At 42.2% G+C, this 15,209-nt stretch overlaps 1 protein-coding gene across 1 annotated transcript; it reads left to right on the top strand.

The window, feature by feature from the left end:
• Window positions 1-5,954: 5,954 nt before the first annotated feature.
• LOC102313365 (zinc finger protein 135) lies at window positions 5,955-11,722 on the top strand (the record flags this gene model as incomplete). Its single annotated transcript, XM_042217491.1, is given in 2 exon segments — window positions 5,955-6,237; window positions 10,960-11,722. Coding segments are annotated over 2 exon segments (935 nt in total), but the record flags the coding sequence as incomplete, so codon positions are not given.
• Between the last annotated feature and the right edge of the window lie 3,487 nt (window positions 11,723-15,209).

Genomic DNA, 15,209 nt, shown 5'->3' with positions numbered 1-15,209 from the left:
GATTTACGAACAAAAGTCCCAAGAATGAAAAAGACTCGACAGCATCAGGGAGTAGGTGTAACTCTGATAAAAGTAAAAAGTATTTAAAATGTGATGTTTGTGGAAAGGTATTCCAATATAATTCTGAAATGACAAGACATTATAGAATCCACACAGGCGAGAAACCGTTTTCATGCACTATTTGTGGTAAGGGTTTTGTATGTACTGGCTCTTTGGGGAAGCACAGAAGAGCTCACACAGGTGAGAAGCCTTATCCTTGTACAACATGTGGGAAAATGTTTGCTTATAACAGTGATTTACTGAAGCACCTGAAGACGCACACTGGTGAGAAACCATATCATTGTAAAACATGTGGGAAATCGTTCAGCCGTGACTCTATGTTGACAGAGCACATAAGAACACACACAGGCGAGAAACCGTATGGATGTAAAACATGTGGGAAAATGTTTCACTCTAGAACTCATTTGTTGCGCCACATGAAAACTCACGCTAAGCGGCGCACTATCGATACAAGATTATTGGCTCAGTGAGCTGCATTGAGCTAAAAGTCAGAGGTTTGCGTCACAAAAGTTGCTTTTTTAAATCCGGCTTTAATTACCCTGTTCAGGAATGAATAATTGAAAGAGCTATGAATATAAATATTAATTTAAAGGTCATGGTAACTTAGACTGAACACATAACTTGTTAAAGAGCAGGTAAAGTTGAGAGGTTTAACTGGAATGTGCATGTATTCATTTAGTATGCAGAAAACATACAAGTGTTGTTATACTTGATTCTAATCTGCTGCTAAATCTTTTGCACTAATTTAATTTTTGCTATTAGAAGATGGATCACAAAAACAATACAATGAATTTAGTTTGGAACAAAGTAAAGCAAATATTTTCTTAGGCTTTGGAACTATAAGCTTTAACGTTTAAATGGGTCCAGTTTAAAGTATCAGAGCTTTAGTGAGAGCCACGTGCACACTCTTTTGTCATATTTTCAGCAAGTGTTTTATTGGTATATTTTTTTTATGTTCTCTATAAATTTTTAATCATTTTATTGTCATCTGATAATGGCAGCGTTTATTCTGACTGGGATTTTAGTTTTGTTAATTTAGTTTATATAAAGGAAGTCTGGTCGTGTTAATCTCCATTGACAGTATATGCTTTCTTTTTCTGAGGGGGGGTGCTCTGTTCCGGCAAACTGAAATCTAGGAGCTGTTTCTATGTTTTTCCATCTACAGCTTAAACATGATGCTGTCCACTGTGGTGATGATGTGGCTGCCAGACTATCAGAGTCAACCAGTTACACTTTCACCTGTGGTCAATATAATCACTATTTAGAACAACATCCATGTCTTTGGACTGTGGGAGGAAGCTGGAGTACCCAGACAGAACATGCAGACTCCACACAGGGAGGCCTGAGCCAACCAGGACCTTCTTACTGTGAGGGGATGGTGCTAACCACTGCACCACCGTGCTGCTAGTTTCTTTTTGAATATATAAAAGATGTTTGTTTTTGTTTTAATTGAGATGGCCTTTATATTGATATTTGTTTTCCTTATTTAGCTCATTTAGTGCATTTACATTAATTTACTGGTATTTTTAAGTTGCTTAAGAATCTAGACTTTCTGTGAGAACCTCAGGTTTGGTAGGCAGGTATAAGTGTACAATTTTCATTTGTTGTTCTGCAAGTATTAAATAAAGCATTAAACCTGTATTTATACTCTCCTGTACTATTCTTCGCTTGTAAAGTTCTGTACATAAAATAAGTTAAAAACAATAGAATAACAGAAAACAGCAAAAGTAAATAAATAAAACACATAATACATAAAAATTAAAACAGCCCTATACTTAAAAAAAACAAAACAAGACAAAATGGCGTAGAAACAACTAAAATAAAACAAAAAAATAAAAACCAACATCTCACGTGGTGTCAAAGGCCAGGGTAAAGAGGTGGGTTTTCTGGAGTGACTTAAAAACTGGTAGGGAAGTGGCCTGTCTAATCTCTAAAGGGAGTCGTTCCACAGTTTGGGAGCTGATACAACAAAAGCACGATCTCCTCTAAGTTTACACCCAGTCCTGGGTACATTCAGGAGGAGCTGATCAGCTTACCTGAGAGAGCCGGTAGGTGTATAAGGCTGTAGCAGCTCAGAGAGATAAGATGGGGCTAGGCCATGCAGAGCTTAAAAAGCAAATAGAGGAAGTTTAAAATGAATCCTAAAAGAAATGGGCAGCCAGTGAAGTGAAGCTAAAATAGGGGAAATGCACTCAAATTTTTGAGCGCCCGTTAAAATAGTAAATGGCCTGCATTTACTATTTACAAAGCGCTTTACACTACATTCAGTCATTCACACACTGGTGATGGCAGCTACATTGTAGCCACAGCCACCCTGGGGCGCACTGACAGAGGCGAGGCTGCCGGACACTGGCGCCACCGGGCCCTCTGACCACCACCAGTAGGCAACGGGTGAAGTGTCTTGCACAAGGACACAATGACCGAGACTGTCCAAGCTGGCAACCTTCCGATTACAAGGCGAACTCCCAACTCTTGAGACACGATCGCCCAATCGGGCGATACAGACTGAAATATTTGTATATTACAAGATTAAAGAGATTAAACAAGAATATTTCAAATACACAGTAAAGATGAAAAAACAATGTTTTCAGTTGTTCACACAGGATTAACCTGAGTGACCTCTTCCTGGACCGTTTCTTTAACAACTGTAATAGATTACAGGAAGTCTCTGGCAGTGTTGCTGAATCTGCCCGAGCAAGATCAGACGTGGATGGGCTGCTGCAACTGAGACCTGCGGTTGGTCTTTCCTGGTCGGCGAGTGGAGAATCACACAGGGTGGTCTGCAAAGATATTTAGTTTATATATTTTATATGATACAGCACATGTGTAAGAATGACCGATGTTGTGCCAAAAACTGATTTCTGGTTTTTGCCCTAAACTGATTGCTCATATTTAACCTGCTATAAATAACTTGTTGGTCTATAATACGTGAAACATGTTAAATGTTTCCCTCATTAATGACATCACGTCACTTTGAGCCACCAGCAACATTCCTGTAACAGGTAGAAGCTGCAATCAGTTTTTGGCAGTGACTTTTATATATCCTTTATTTATCCAGTTCACAAACAATCTTGTTGACATTACAAATGTATTTTTTAAGTGTAATCTGGCCAAGTGGACAGCAGACAGCGCAACAAATGTATCAACTGTACCTACATTATAACCAGTTATAAAGATACTTGAACAACAGGTAGTTATTATATATATAAAACCCCTCTGTAAACCATGTTCACCAACGCCTATTTACCGACATACATGAAGATATTAAACACGGAAACAGTGGAAATCAGTTTTGGCAGGCAAACACTTTTTTGGCACAACGCCGGCTTTTAAGACCAGCGATTCAGGGTCATTTGGTTGAGCCCTAATTTTATGCTTTAGCAAAAAGGAAAGTTTGAAGTCTAATCTTAAAAGTAGAGATAGTGTCTGTCTCCTGAAACCAAACTGGAAGCTGCTTCTCTGTCGGTACTCCTGGTGCAGCATTTTGGATCAACTGCAGGCTTTTCAGGGAGTTTTTAGGACAACCTGAAAATAATGAATTACAGTAGTCCCACCTAAATGCATGAACTACTTTTTCAGCATCATTCTGAGATATGATGATTCTAACATTAGAGAAACTGTAATAGACCTCAGAATAAAGAAACTATGCAGTCTCTCTGCTGCAGTCCTTCTCCTCAGCATCAGGCTGGTTGTGCTTTAAATCCTGCAGACAGAAATCATCTCATTGGTTGAGTTCCACACCAGTGTGGGTGGAGCCAAAAACATTATCAAGCCTGGAATTTAAATCTGTGTCAATATATGTAGCACTCTTGAAAGAACAGAAATGCTTTTAATATGAAAATGTCACATTTGAACGTTCCTGCAGTTGGTTTGTGGTTGATGTGGATTTGCTGCTCATGTGAATCCTCCCACAGTGTTTCATTAGCAGCTGTAACCACAGTGACTCTGATAAAACAGGAATTAGCAGAATCCATCTGATATGAAGCTGTGCTTTGAATACCACTTCCCTCCTCTTTGAAGAGTAGTCAGATATCTGTGTTCAGGTTTTTGTACAGCCTCTTCTACACTTTGTATCACTGTGTTTGTAGAGCACAGTAGTAGAGAGCTGTGTCTGCCAGGGTTAGGGCTGCTATGGTCAGATTAGTTGATCGAGTCTGATGTTTCTGAGTCATATCGTTATCAGGAATATACTAACAGTGGTCTTTGCTCCTTTCCAGAGTATAAACTGACGGAGCCTGAAGGTCAGAATCGATGTCTTGTACCAGTAAGAACATCATGCACTTCATCTGTCATAGCTACATGTGAGTTGTGACAGATTCTCCTTCTGTTTTAGTGACTTCAGGTTGTTGAGGAGTGATTGAGTCTCCAGCTGTTAGTCCTGGAAAAAGAAAGAAGAAAAGTAGTGAAATGCAGTCTGTATATCTGCTTAATGCAGCAGCTTCAACTAAACTTTAATCCCTGTTCTTAAACTCACCTATAATGTGAGATAGAAGCAAAAAGAGGTGCAGCAACATGTCTTTGGAGTTATTAAAGCCAGACAGACAGCACATGAACAATGTTCTTCCACTGCAGCACAATGACCAACAAATAATGTCATTGGATGAGCTCAACTTCAGTGGGCGGGGCCAGTTTAATAGCTCAGCCAATCAAACAGTTTTGTGCTTCCACAGCAGCTCTGTCTCTGTCTCTGATCTTTACTGCTTCATTTCTCTGTTGTCTTTGTCATCAGTCCAATGACACAAGAATCAGAGGTTTAACAGTGTGTGGCTCCCTCTAGTGGATGTTGTGGAGTATTCTGTTGTCTTTGCTCCAAAGGTTTTTGTACAGAGTTTTGCTGTTTCCTGTCACTGTGGGCGCAGAGCACAGTAGTACACAGCAGAGTCAGACAGCTGAAGCTTCTGGATCTTCAGAGGAACTGATCTGATGCTGGAATCCAGTGTGGATGAAAATCTCTCCTTGAACTCGTCTGCTGTGTTTCCATCATCCCCACTATACCATCAGGATGAATTTGGGGCTGTTGTTTCCATCCTGTTTGTACCAGAAGAGATAATTAGTTGTTCACTGCTGTTATACTGACAGCCAAGTGTCACTGTGCCTCCTGCAGCAGCAGTCTCTTCTCCTTTTGCTTGCAGCACGTTGTCTTTTTGTGCTCTGCATTCTGTAAAACACCAACAAACAGTATCAGTGTGCTGTTAAAGAATCACGTCAATGTTGATATCAAAGAAACAGAGTTGTGTTCATACCGAGGCACATAGCAGCCAGCAGCACTGAGATGAACAGAGGCGTCATATCTGCAGTGTAGAGTAACTGTGAGCTACAGCAAGTATAAAGAAGCTGTGATCTCTCTGTTTAGTCTTCATCAACACTAAGTTGGTGGATTAGAAGGAGGAGCCTGATCACAGTGACAGGACTCATTCACAGCCCTGTGTTATTCCCCCTGCTGACAGCTTCACACTCAGCACGTCTTTCTGCTGCTCTGCTTTGCTTGGAGATCTTGCAGCAGGAAGTCTATAAAGTGAAATCTATCCGTTGGTAGTTTGATCTACCGCTCCTTCAATGCACATGTTGAAGAGTCCCTGGATAAGACTGATGTTCACAGCTGTTCTTTCTGTCAGCTCCAACCTGTCTGATTGTTCTCCTCTGAGCTCTCTCATCACCAAACTAATGCTCACCGGTTTTAGTTTCACACAATGCAACAATGCTTATGGCAAAAGGATACTAAGTTTAATTTGAGCACTTTAATTTGTTTTTGATGGATCTGTTTTCTCTTCGCACTGTAGCCTTGCTGCTTAGAATCTGTTCATTTACTGCAACGGTGAGTTTAAAAATGTACACATAGGAACTAAAGGCAACACGTGTGCTCTGCCGGAAGCTCACCACGTGACACCAGGCGGAAGAAAACAAAGGAAAGGCGCTAATACCGTTAGCTTTCCACGTGTATGTGCCTGAGCACAGGGACTGTTGTGTTGTTGTGTGAGCTGAGTGTGTGAGCTGCGGCAGCAACGATGCCTTCAGTTCAGTATCTGAGAGAGTTTATCAACGAGCGACTAACTGCTGCTGCTGAACAAATATTCTTGGAGTTTGAAAAAACGATCGTCCAGTACGAGGAAGAGATCGACCGTCAGCGCAGACTGCTGGATATCACCTGGAAACCCCAAATCAAGCTGCACAGGACAGGTGAGTGTCCCTCTGAGGGAGGATCCTGATCACAGCTCTGCGGGACGTTTCTGATTGTGAGGACTTTTTGGAGATGTGAGCTAACAAAGAGCAAACAGAGGACAGGACTGCGCTGCGCTGCATTCAAACAGCAGGCGCTGAAATCAGCCTGGATTTCTCTCCTGATTATTTAGTGAAACAAAGTTAGGATCAGGAGATTTGTGAGTCTGGTTCAGAGGGGGACCCATGTGCCGAAAAGCCCCCGGAAGAGTCAGGGTTGGACTCGGTCCAGGGCCGTTTCCTCCCCGCTCAGTCCCTCTCTTCCTGTTTGAAATCAGGCCGGATTTAAGCATTTTATTTAACCTGATTTATATAGCACCAAATCAAAATAGCCGCCTCAAGCCACTTTATATTGTAAAGTAAGGGTCCTGCAGTAATACAAGGAAACCTCAGCAATCATATGGCGCAATTTGAGCAAGCGCTTTGGTGACAGTGGGACGGAAAACCAACCTTTTAACAGGAAGAGACCTCCAGCAAAACCAGGCTCAGGGAGAGGCGGCCATGTGGGAGTGAGGGGAGGAAAACAGGACAAAGACAGCTGTGGAAGAGAGCCAGAGATTAATAATTAGTAGTTGTTGTAATAATAATCATAATGATGATAATAACGACCAATGATTGAGAAAGCTAGAGATGATGATGATGATGATGATGATGATGATGAAGTAAAACAGTGTTTAATTGGAAAGTGTTGGAAACATAATATGAGCTGCAATAATAAAATGTGTTTGGTGATTTATCTGCAGGCTGTTTCTCTTTTAACATCTTTAGAATTTTCTTCAGTTTACTATTTCGTCCCCATTTTTCTATTCAGCACCACAAAACTGTCAGGTGGTTCAGCCGAATTAAAATAAATAACGTCCCTTTGACTGTCTACAGTGCAGATCACATTATTTTCTGTTTGATTGTTTTTTGGAAATTGTAATAATTGTGTTCTAATGGTAAATATTTCTGTTTTTATTCTTCAATGTAGTATTTAAACACAGAAAAATACAAATATAAATGCATAAATTATTGTAGAGAGTACAAAAAAAAACTATTATTTTGTGATTTTAATTAATATTTTATTTGATTACACCACCTGACAATTATTAGCTCACTCTATGAGAGTTGTGTGTGTGTGTGTGTGTGTGTGTCCTCCCCCTTTGGGCTTGATGAGGCGTTTCCAGGGTTGGCAGGGAAACTGGACTCACCTAACTGCATTGTGTAACTCTGGTGAAGGAGGTTGTTTTTCAGGAGTTGGGTTTTGCCCTTTAGTTCCAGTCAAAGGAACTTTTATTTCTTCAACATACAAAGACATTTCAGATAATTTCATGCTGGTACCATGGAAGCTCTTCATTGTGAGTGAAGACACAACCATCGCCAAAGTAAACCACGTGAGGACCTAAAGGAAATTGGTAGCAACAAACTTGATCTGATGCTTAAATCTCCATTAATCAGCAAAATATGGACATTTTAAAGAATCTAACAAAGGCAAAGTGGCTAAAGCTAAAGCTAGCCAGAGCTCGGAGCCGGCAGCCTCGGTATGTCCTGTTATTTTAACTGACATTATACACATGCTGTAAAATATTGGAAGTACCTGTAGTTTGTTTGTTTTTCTATAAATAAATTCAAATTTTATTTGTCACATACACAGTACGATATGCAGTGAAATGCTTAGACATCTGCTCGTGACCTAAATTAAAAGACTGAATAGGATAGGAAATAAATCTGAAAATTAAAATGAAGGGTAAATTTAACTAGGAAAGAATAAAATAAAATAGAACAATAAGAGCAGCAGTACAAGTGATAAATGGTAATGAAAGAAATGTAATGTCCAGCGTTGTGCAATCCACATATTTAAGTGTCTTGTGTAGTGCAAATATAGTAATAATAATGGATTGGATTTATATAGCGCTTTTCAAGGCACCCAAAGCGCTTTACAATTCCACTATTCATTCACTCTCACATCCACACACTGGTGGAGGCAGCTACGGCTGTAGCCACAGCTGCTCTGGGGCAGACTGACAGAAGCGAGGCTGCCATATCGCGCCATCGGCCCCTCTGGCCAACACCAGTAGGCGGTAGGTGAAGTGTCTTGCCCAAGGACACAACGACCAGGACAGAGAGCGGGGATCGAAACGGCGACCTTCCAGTTATAGATACGCTTCCCAACCCCCTGAGCCACGGTCGCCCCAAATATGCTTAAAAGTGATTTATTTAAGTGACTTGTGACTGAGTGATTTGATTAGATGACCATGCAGTGTAGTTGTGCAGTGGCCACTAGTGTAAACAAATGTCCAGAAAGTCCAGTGTGTGTGTAAGAACCATATGTGTGGGTCAGTACTGTGTGGTGGTGTGATTGAGAGACCGTATCGCCTGCGGGAAGAAGCTCCTCCTCAGTCTCTCTGTGTTGGTCTTCAGGGAGCGGAATCGCTTTCCTGACCTCAGCAGAGAGAACAGTCTGTTGTTGGGATGGCTGAGGTCCTTCACGATCTTCCTGGCCTTGGTCCAGCACCGCCTGCTGTAGATTGAGTGCAGGTCAGGGAGCTCGGAGCGGATGGTGCGCTCAGCTGACCGCACAACCCTCTGTAGAGCTCGTCTGTCCTGCATGGTGCTGTTCCCGAACCAGGTTAAGATGTTTCCCGCCAGGATGCTCTCTATGGTGCAGAGTAAAAGTTCCTGAGCACCTTGGAGGGCAGTTGGAAGTCTCTCAAGCGTCTGAGGTGGTAGAGACGCTGCGGGCCTTTTTCACCACGGTGTTGATGTGACAGGACCATGACAGGTGAGTTAAGCGCTTCCTCTGAACTCATTCCCTCTAGCTGCCAGTTTTTCAACTCCCTGCGGGAAAGTGGTCGTGGCGGAGGTTTTATGCAACTGTTTTTAAAAAACTTTTAAATGACGACAGCTCACCGCTCATTTATGGCAGCTTTGAACAACAATTATTTCTGTTGGATCTGCATTCGCCTGTGCTGTGTGCACTTGCTTATCGTACACCGAAGTTTAACGAAGATTTTATTCAAGACTTTGTATTTGTATCGGGGATCTTACCAAGATTTGACAGCGTTTTAATCCTTGGGAATTTTAATATTCATGTTTGCTGCTACCAAAAACCTCTGGTTAGAGACTTCCTGAATCTTATTGACTCTGTTAATCTTGTCCAGTCAGTCAATTGTCCCACCCATGAGCGTAGATCTAGTTCATCTTGTGGTCTGCAGCTGATGTGACATTCAAATTTGCAAGTTCAATTTCTGGGCATTCCTCGCTGCACTGTACAGCATACACCACATTGTTAAGTCTGTGTTTAGGAGTTTTGTCTTTTGGGTGAACCAGTTTTTGACAATACACCCAGTCTTAACAATGTGGTGTATGCTGTACAGTGCAGCGAGGAATGCCCAGACCTCTACATTGGAGAGACCAAACAGCCACTTCACAAGCGCATGGCACAACACAGAAGAGCCACCTCCACAGGACAAGACTCAGCAGTCCATCTGCATCTAAAGGTCAAAGGTCACTCTTTCGAGGATGCCAATGTTCACATTTTGGACAGAGAGGACAGATGGTTTGAAAGAGGAGTGAAAGAAGCATCTATGTCCACTGTGAGCGACCATCTTTGAACAGAGGCGGTGGTTTACGACACCAACTCTCTGCCATCTATAATCCAGTTTTGAGATCCCTTCCCAGACGCCTTAACGCCCACTCACATCCTGGGCCATCTGACCTCAGGAAATCACATGATAGGGTGGGGCCAGGTTTCACAATGAGCTCACCTGAAACCCTGGCTGATTGTGACCCACACCAGTTTCACACCTTGGCTCATGTGAGTAGAGGATCATCAGGGGGTCCTTTGTCCCCCTTTGGGGGGAAACTCCCACTAGGTTTATATCTGGGACTCTCCACCATTTGACCTTAGAACTGAAGAAGCTTCTCAGATGAGAGGTGAAACGTCTTCAAGCAACTTAAAGAAGTCCAGACGCTTTTCTTTGCAAGCTCCTTAGACTACGATGACCTGGATGACTGAGAACCTTCACAGAGATTTCTCCTTGTATATGTTATCAGTGATAGTTTTTAGAAAGAAAATTGAAATCAGCAAAAGTCTGTATTAACAGGTCACAAACATCAGAATCTGTCCTCCTTTTACTTTCTAATCCAACTGTGACTGTTTGCTGTAATCATTTGTTCAGGATGATCGTCTCCTGGAGGAACAAAATGACCTGCATTTGTATAGCGCTTTACAGTCAGTTATTTCCAAATCACAGCCTCTTAATACTCTGCAAGCTTCCCGCCCCTCCCTCTGTCTCAACTCTGTACACGCAACATCTGAGTGCCTGTGTGTCAGTTCTTGGTTTGATTTAGCAGCTCATTACAGTAAATGTATTACCTAACCTCGTTTGACCCTTATTGGTCTTATTGGTCTAATGGTGAGCTTAACTCTACAGTAGGATGTGTATTCTCTGTTGCAGCCTTCATTCGTGGTCTTTCTCCTTGTAGCTGAATTTTTTTTAACTGTGAGGATTGTGCGAACAGCATCCATTTCTCCAGTGTTTTCAAAAGCAGACGTGAGTGATTGTCAGCACTGACGAGAGGTGGCAACTTTCTGAGGAACATGTTCTCACTGTAGAGCCTTATTTTGACGGTATATTTGCTCAGATATGTTTTTCTGTTGTCACATCACTTTTCTTTTTCTTTTTTTTTTGTCTCCTTCAGTTCCTCCAAACGTCCCACAGCAGCCTGTCTGTGAGGAGGAGGAGGAGGTTCTCCCTGAGCAGCAGCTCTGGAACCAGGAGAGGAGCTCCAGTGTGGAGCAGGAGGAACCAGAAGCTCCACAGATTAAAGAGGAACAGGAGGAACTGTGCAGCAGTCAGGAGGGGGAGCAGCTGGGACTGAAGGAGGAGACGGATACCTTTATGGTGACTGCTGCTGAGGAAAGAGAGCACAGTGAACCAGGAGGAGACGGGGAGCAGCTCCCCTCTCCCAGCTCTGCTGGAACTGAGAGTCAGGATCAGGAAGGAGGCAAGAATTCAAGATCAAGTAGAAAAAGAAATAAAAGTCACAAAAATAAAGAAGGCCCCACTGCATCAGGGAGTCGGTGTAACTCTGCTAAATGTAAAAAGTCTCTAAAATGTGATGTTTGTGGAAAAACCTTTGAGTTTAATTATCAAATTAAAATCCATTACAGAATCCACACAGGTGAGAGGCCGTTTGCTTGTAAGATGTGTGGGAAAATGTTCAGATGTAATAATTCTTTGTCAAAGCACATAAGAACCCACACAGGTGGTAAGCCATTTTCTTGTACGATATGTGGGAAGATGTTCAAACGTAGCTCTCACTTAACAGAGCACATAATGACTCACACAGGTGAAAAGTGTTGTTCTTGTCCAACATGTGGGAAAATGTTTGCATATAATAGGGATCTACTAAAACACTCAAGAAGTCACACAGGTGAGAAACCATATCATTGTAAAACATGTGGGAAAGTGTTTGGATATAGTAGTTCTTTATTCAAGCACATGAGAGTTCATGCAGGTTTGAAACCATCTCATAAAACATGGAAAAATATTCAGAAGTAGCTTTAATCCTCCAGAGTCCCGCCCCCTTTACTTTAGTGTTCCCGGTCAGAATTGACCGGTCTGTTTTCACAGCTCTTAAATTAGCATAAGGCAATTGTATGTAAAACACAATATTTATGAGTGCTTTAAGTTGTAAATCTGTCAGATTTGACCCCAACATGACAGGGACACAAAAACACACATGCTGTAAAACATGAAAACTCACAGAGAGAAGTGTATCCTCAACCAAGATTATTGGCTTAGTGAGCTGCTTTGAGCTGAAACCACATGTTTGTGTCTCTAAAGTCTTTACCTGGCCAGTTTTTACCTGGCTAAATCACCATGGTAACTTACACTGAACATATAAATAAACTGGTCGAAAGCGGGTAATGTTCGGAGGTTCAGTTTAAAAGTGGCCAGAATGTGACCCCGTATGTGTAATTTAATAATGCAGCAAATGTAAAGTATGTTGTTGTACTTGATTCTAATCTGCTGCTAAGTCTCTTTTACACAGATTGAATTGTAGCTATTACAAAAACAATAAAATGAATTTCACTTTGCTACAGACTGAAGCAAATCTTTTGTCAGGCTTTGGGACTGTAAGCTTTAATGTTTCATGGGTCCAGTTCAGAGCTCTAATGAGAGCTGAGCGCACACTCAAAGAGAAAATAATTATCACATTAAAATGTTTATTTTACTGCTCAATGCACTAGTTTTCTGCTGCGTTAACCTTTTATCATATCTTTACGTCGTGTTCTGTTTAACTTACATTTCTATGTTCTTTATAGATTTTTAAAATCACTTTATCGTCATCTGTTCATGTCTGATGGAGTAGGTTACACTCACACTTTGGAAGAAGTGAGCAGGCTCAGAGTCGGAAGCAGAAAGCCCGGCTTAAATAAAAAGTTCACGTCGACTGTCGTAAAACTGTTTTCTCTGCCTGATTTTACTTTTTGTTAGGTCAGTTTACACAAAGGGAGCCTGGCTGTGTTGATCTTCATTCATCGTCTACCCCTGAGGTCAGAAGTCGGAGTCTTTCTAGAGAAAACGGTGTCTGGAAGGCGAGGCTGAAAAAACATGTACAACGTTATAAAGGTTCAGAGTCAAACAACCTTTGGCTGGTCTTCCAGTTTGTTACACTGTGAGATCAGTCTGACCTCTCCAGCTGTATATTGAAATTACAAATGTGCACACTGAAACAAATATGACTTATAAAGTCAGAACTTCTGGCCTGTCGCTGAGATTTAATAAGGACTAAAAAGGCAAAGGCAGGAGCTGCAGGGGTTGGGGTTTCTGACTTTGTTACCGGAACAGGTCTGATGGGCTGCAGACTTTGTCTTCCTGCCTATTCTACTTCCAGAATCGGAGCCATTTCCAACTCTTCAGCGTGTTTCTCTCTTCTCGAGGCCACATTAGACTCCTGTGACTTTCTCATTTTCACTTTTATGACAGGAATGTTTTTAAATGTGCTGCTGGAGTCCACTCAGCTGGATTTCCATTTGAATCCTGAGCCAAACATAAAATCAGATCATCTTTTTTCATTGTTACTGTTAAGAAATAAATATATATTCTTAATGCTCATTTGCTGATTAGATTGTTTTATGAGAGGCCCAGACTTGACTAGGTCACAGGCTGACAGGAAACTGCATGTTTTTGCAGTATATGAGGAGCAGACCGAGTGAATCTAAGTTCAGATGAAGGGTGACAGGTTGCCCTGGCAACAGACCTCAGAAAAGGGAAGTTATTGCAAGCTGCACAGGAAGTAAGACACAAAGGAACTAAGTAGGAGTTGTTTGTGTTGAAACTGTGTGTGACGTCTGAAGTACTAAAATAACATGCATATGAGACTCATCTTGAGCTTCTAATGTTAGAGATTCTGCAGCTGGCTTTGGGCTGTGCAGGGCTCTCTCTTCCAGAAGATGATTGAATAAAGAATTATAAATGTTTTGACCACTCTGAGTCGGGTCTTCTCTGTTCTATCATGGGGATCAAAGAATCGGGTTTAATATTACTGAGAAACTTTATGATTCCTAAGATGGAGCAATGTGATTTTATTGTCCAGCTCTGTAGAGTTTAACAAGGAACAGGAGCAACTTTGCAACAGTCAGGAGAGAAGACAGGTTATACTGAAGGAGGAGACTGATACCTTCATGGTGACTGCTGATTATGAGGAAAGTGACCACAGTGAACCAGAACAAAAGAGCTTCTCTCTCACAGCTCTGCTGTAGGTGAGAGCCAAGTAAGCAAGACGTTTGATTCAGGATCAGCTGGAAATAGAAACAAAAGTGATGTTTGTGGAAAAGCCTTTAAGTATAATTATTTAATGAGAAAGCATTACAGAATCCACACAGGTGAGAGGCCGTTCTCTTGTAAAATGTGTGGGAAAACGTTTATATCTGCTAGTTCTTTGTTGAAGCACACACTCACTCATTGGCTCTTGTGCAACCGGCGTACCACACAGGGACGGTGTGCAGCAGCACACTCTCGATTGTGGCATGGGAGAAGGAGACTAGGAGGTCATGTCAGAACCCTCAGGAAATGGAGACACTGCTGGGCTTTCTTCACCAGGGCTGATGTGTCAGTTGAGAATTAAGTTATTGAAGTCACATTCTGTCAGACGTTGGACCTCATCTCTGTAGGTGGTGTAGTCATCGTCAGTGATGAGCTCCATCAGAGTGCTGTTGTTTGCAAATTTGATGATGATGTTGCAGGGTGCGTGGGGGTTAGTGCTGGGCGATATGGAAAAAATATTCATCACGATATGAATTATTTTATATCATGATTTACGACCTGACCTGTGGTCATCTGGGGGTGGGAGCAGACACTGTGGTGTCGAATCTATTGAAAAACAGATTCAGCTCGTTAGCTCTGTTCTCACCTCCCTCAGCTCCCCTGCTGTTGGTTGGCCTGAATCCAGTGATGGTCTTCATGCCCCTCCACACCTCTCTCATGCTGTTCTGCTGGAGTTTCCACTCCAGCTTCCTCCTGTAATTGTCCTTAGCCTCTCTGATCTTGTCCTTTAGCAACATCTGGACCTTCCTCACCTCCTCTTTGTTGCCCCCTCTGAAAGCCCTCTTCTTGTTGTTGAGGAGGGCTTTGATGTCCTTAGTCACCCACGGCTTGTTATTTGGGTAACAATGAACAGTCTGAGCTGGAACAATGGAGTCGGTGCAGAAAGTTATGTAGTCTGTGATACACTCAGTAAACCCAATGATGTCCTCGGCGTGAGGCTCACAGAGTGTTTCCCAGTTGGTCACCTCGAAACAGCCCTGTAGTTCCGCTGTTGCCTCCTCTGACCACCTCCTAACAGTCCTGGTGGTCACAGGTTCCCTCCTCACAGTTGGCACATAGCGGGGGTGAGGTGAATCAGGTTATGATCTGACCTACCAAGTGGGGGGAGGGAGGAGG

The sequence above is a fragment of the Haplochromis burtoni genome, unplaced genomic scaffold (assembly GCF_018398535.1).
Source record: "Haplochromis burtoni strain Fernald_Lab_line unplaced genomic scaffold, NCSU_Asbu1 Contig_2070, whole genome shotgun sequence".
Classification (NCBI taxonomy): domain Eukaryota; kingdom Metazoa; phylum Chordata; class Actinopteri; order Cichliformes; family Cichlidae; genus Haplochromis; species Haplochromis burtoni.
This window is presented reverse-complemented; position numbering and strand designations above follow the sequence as displayed.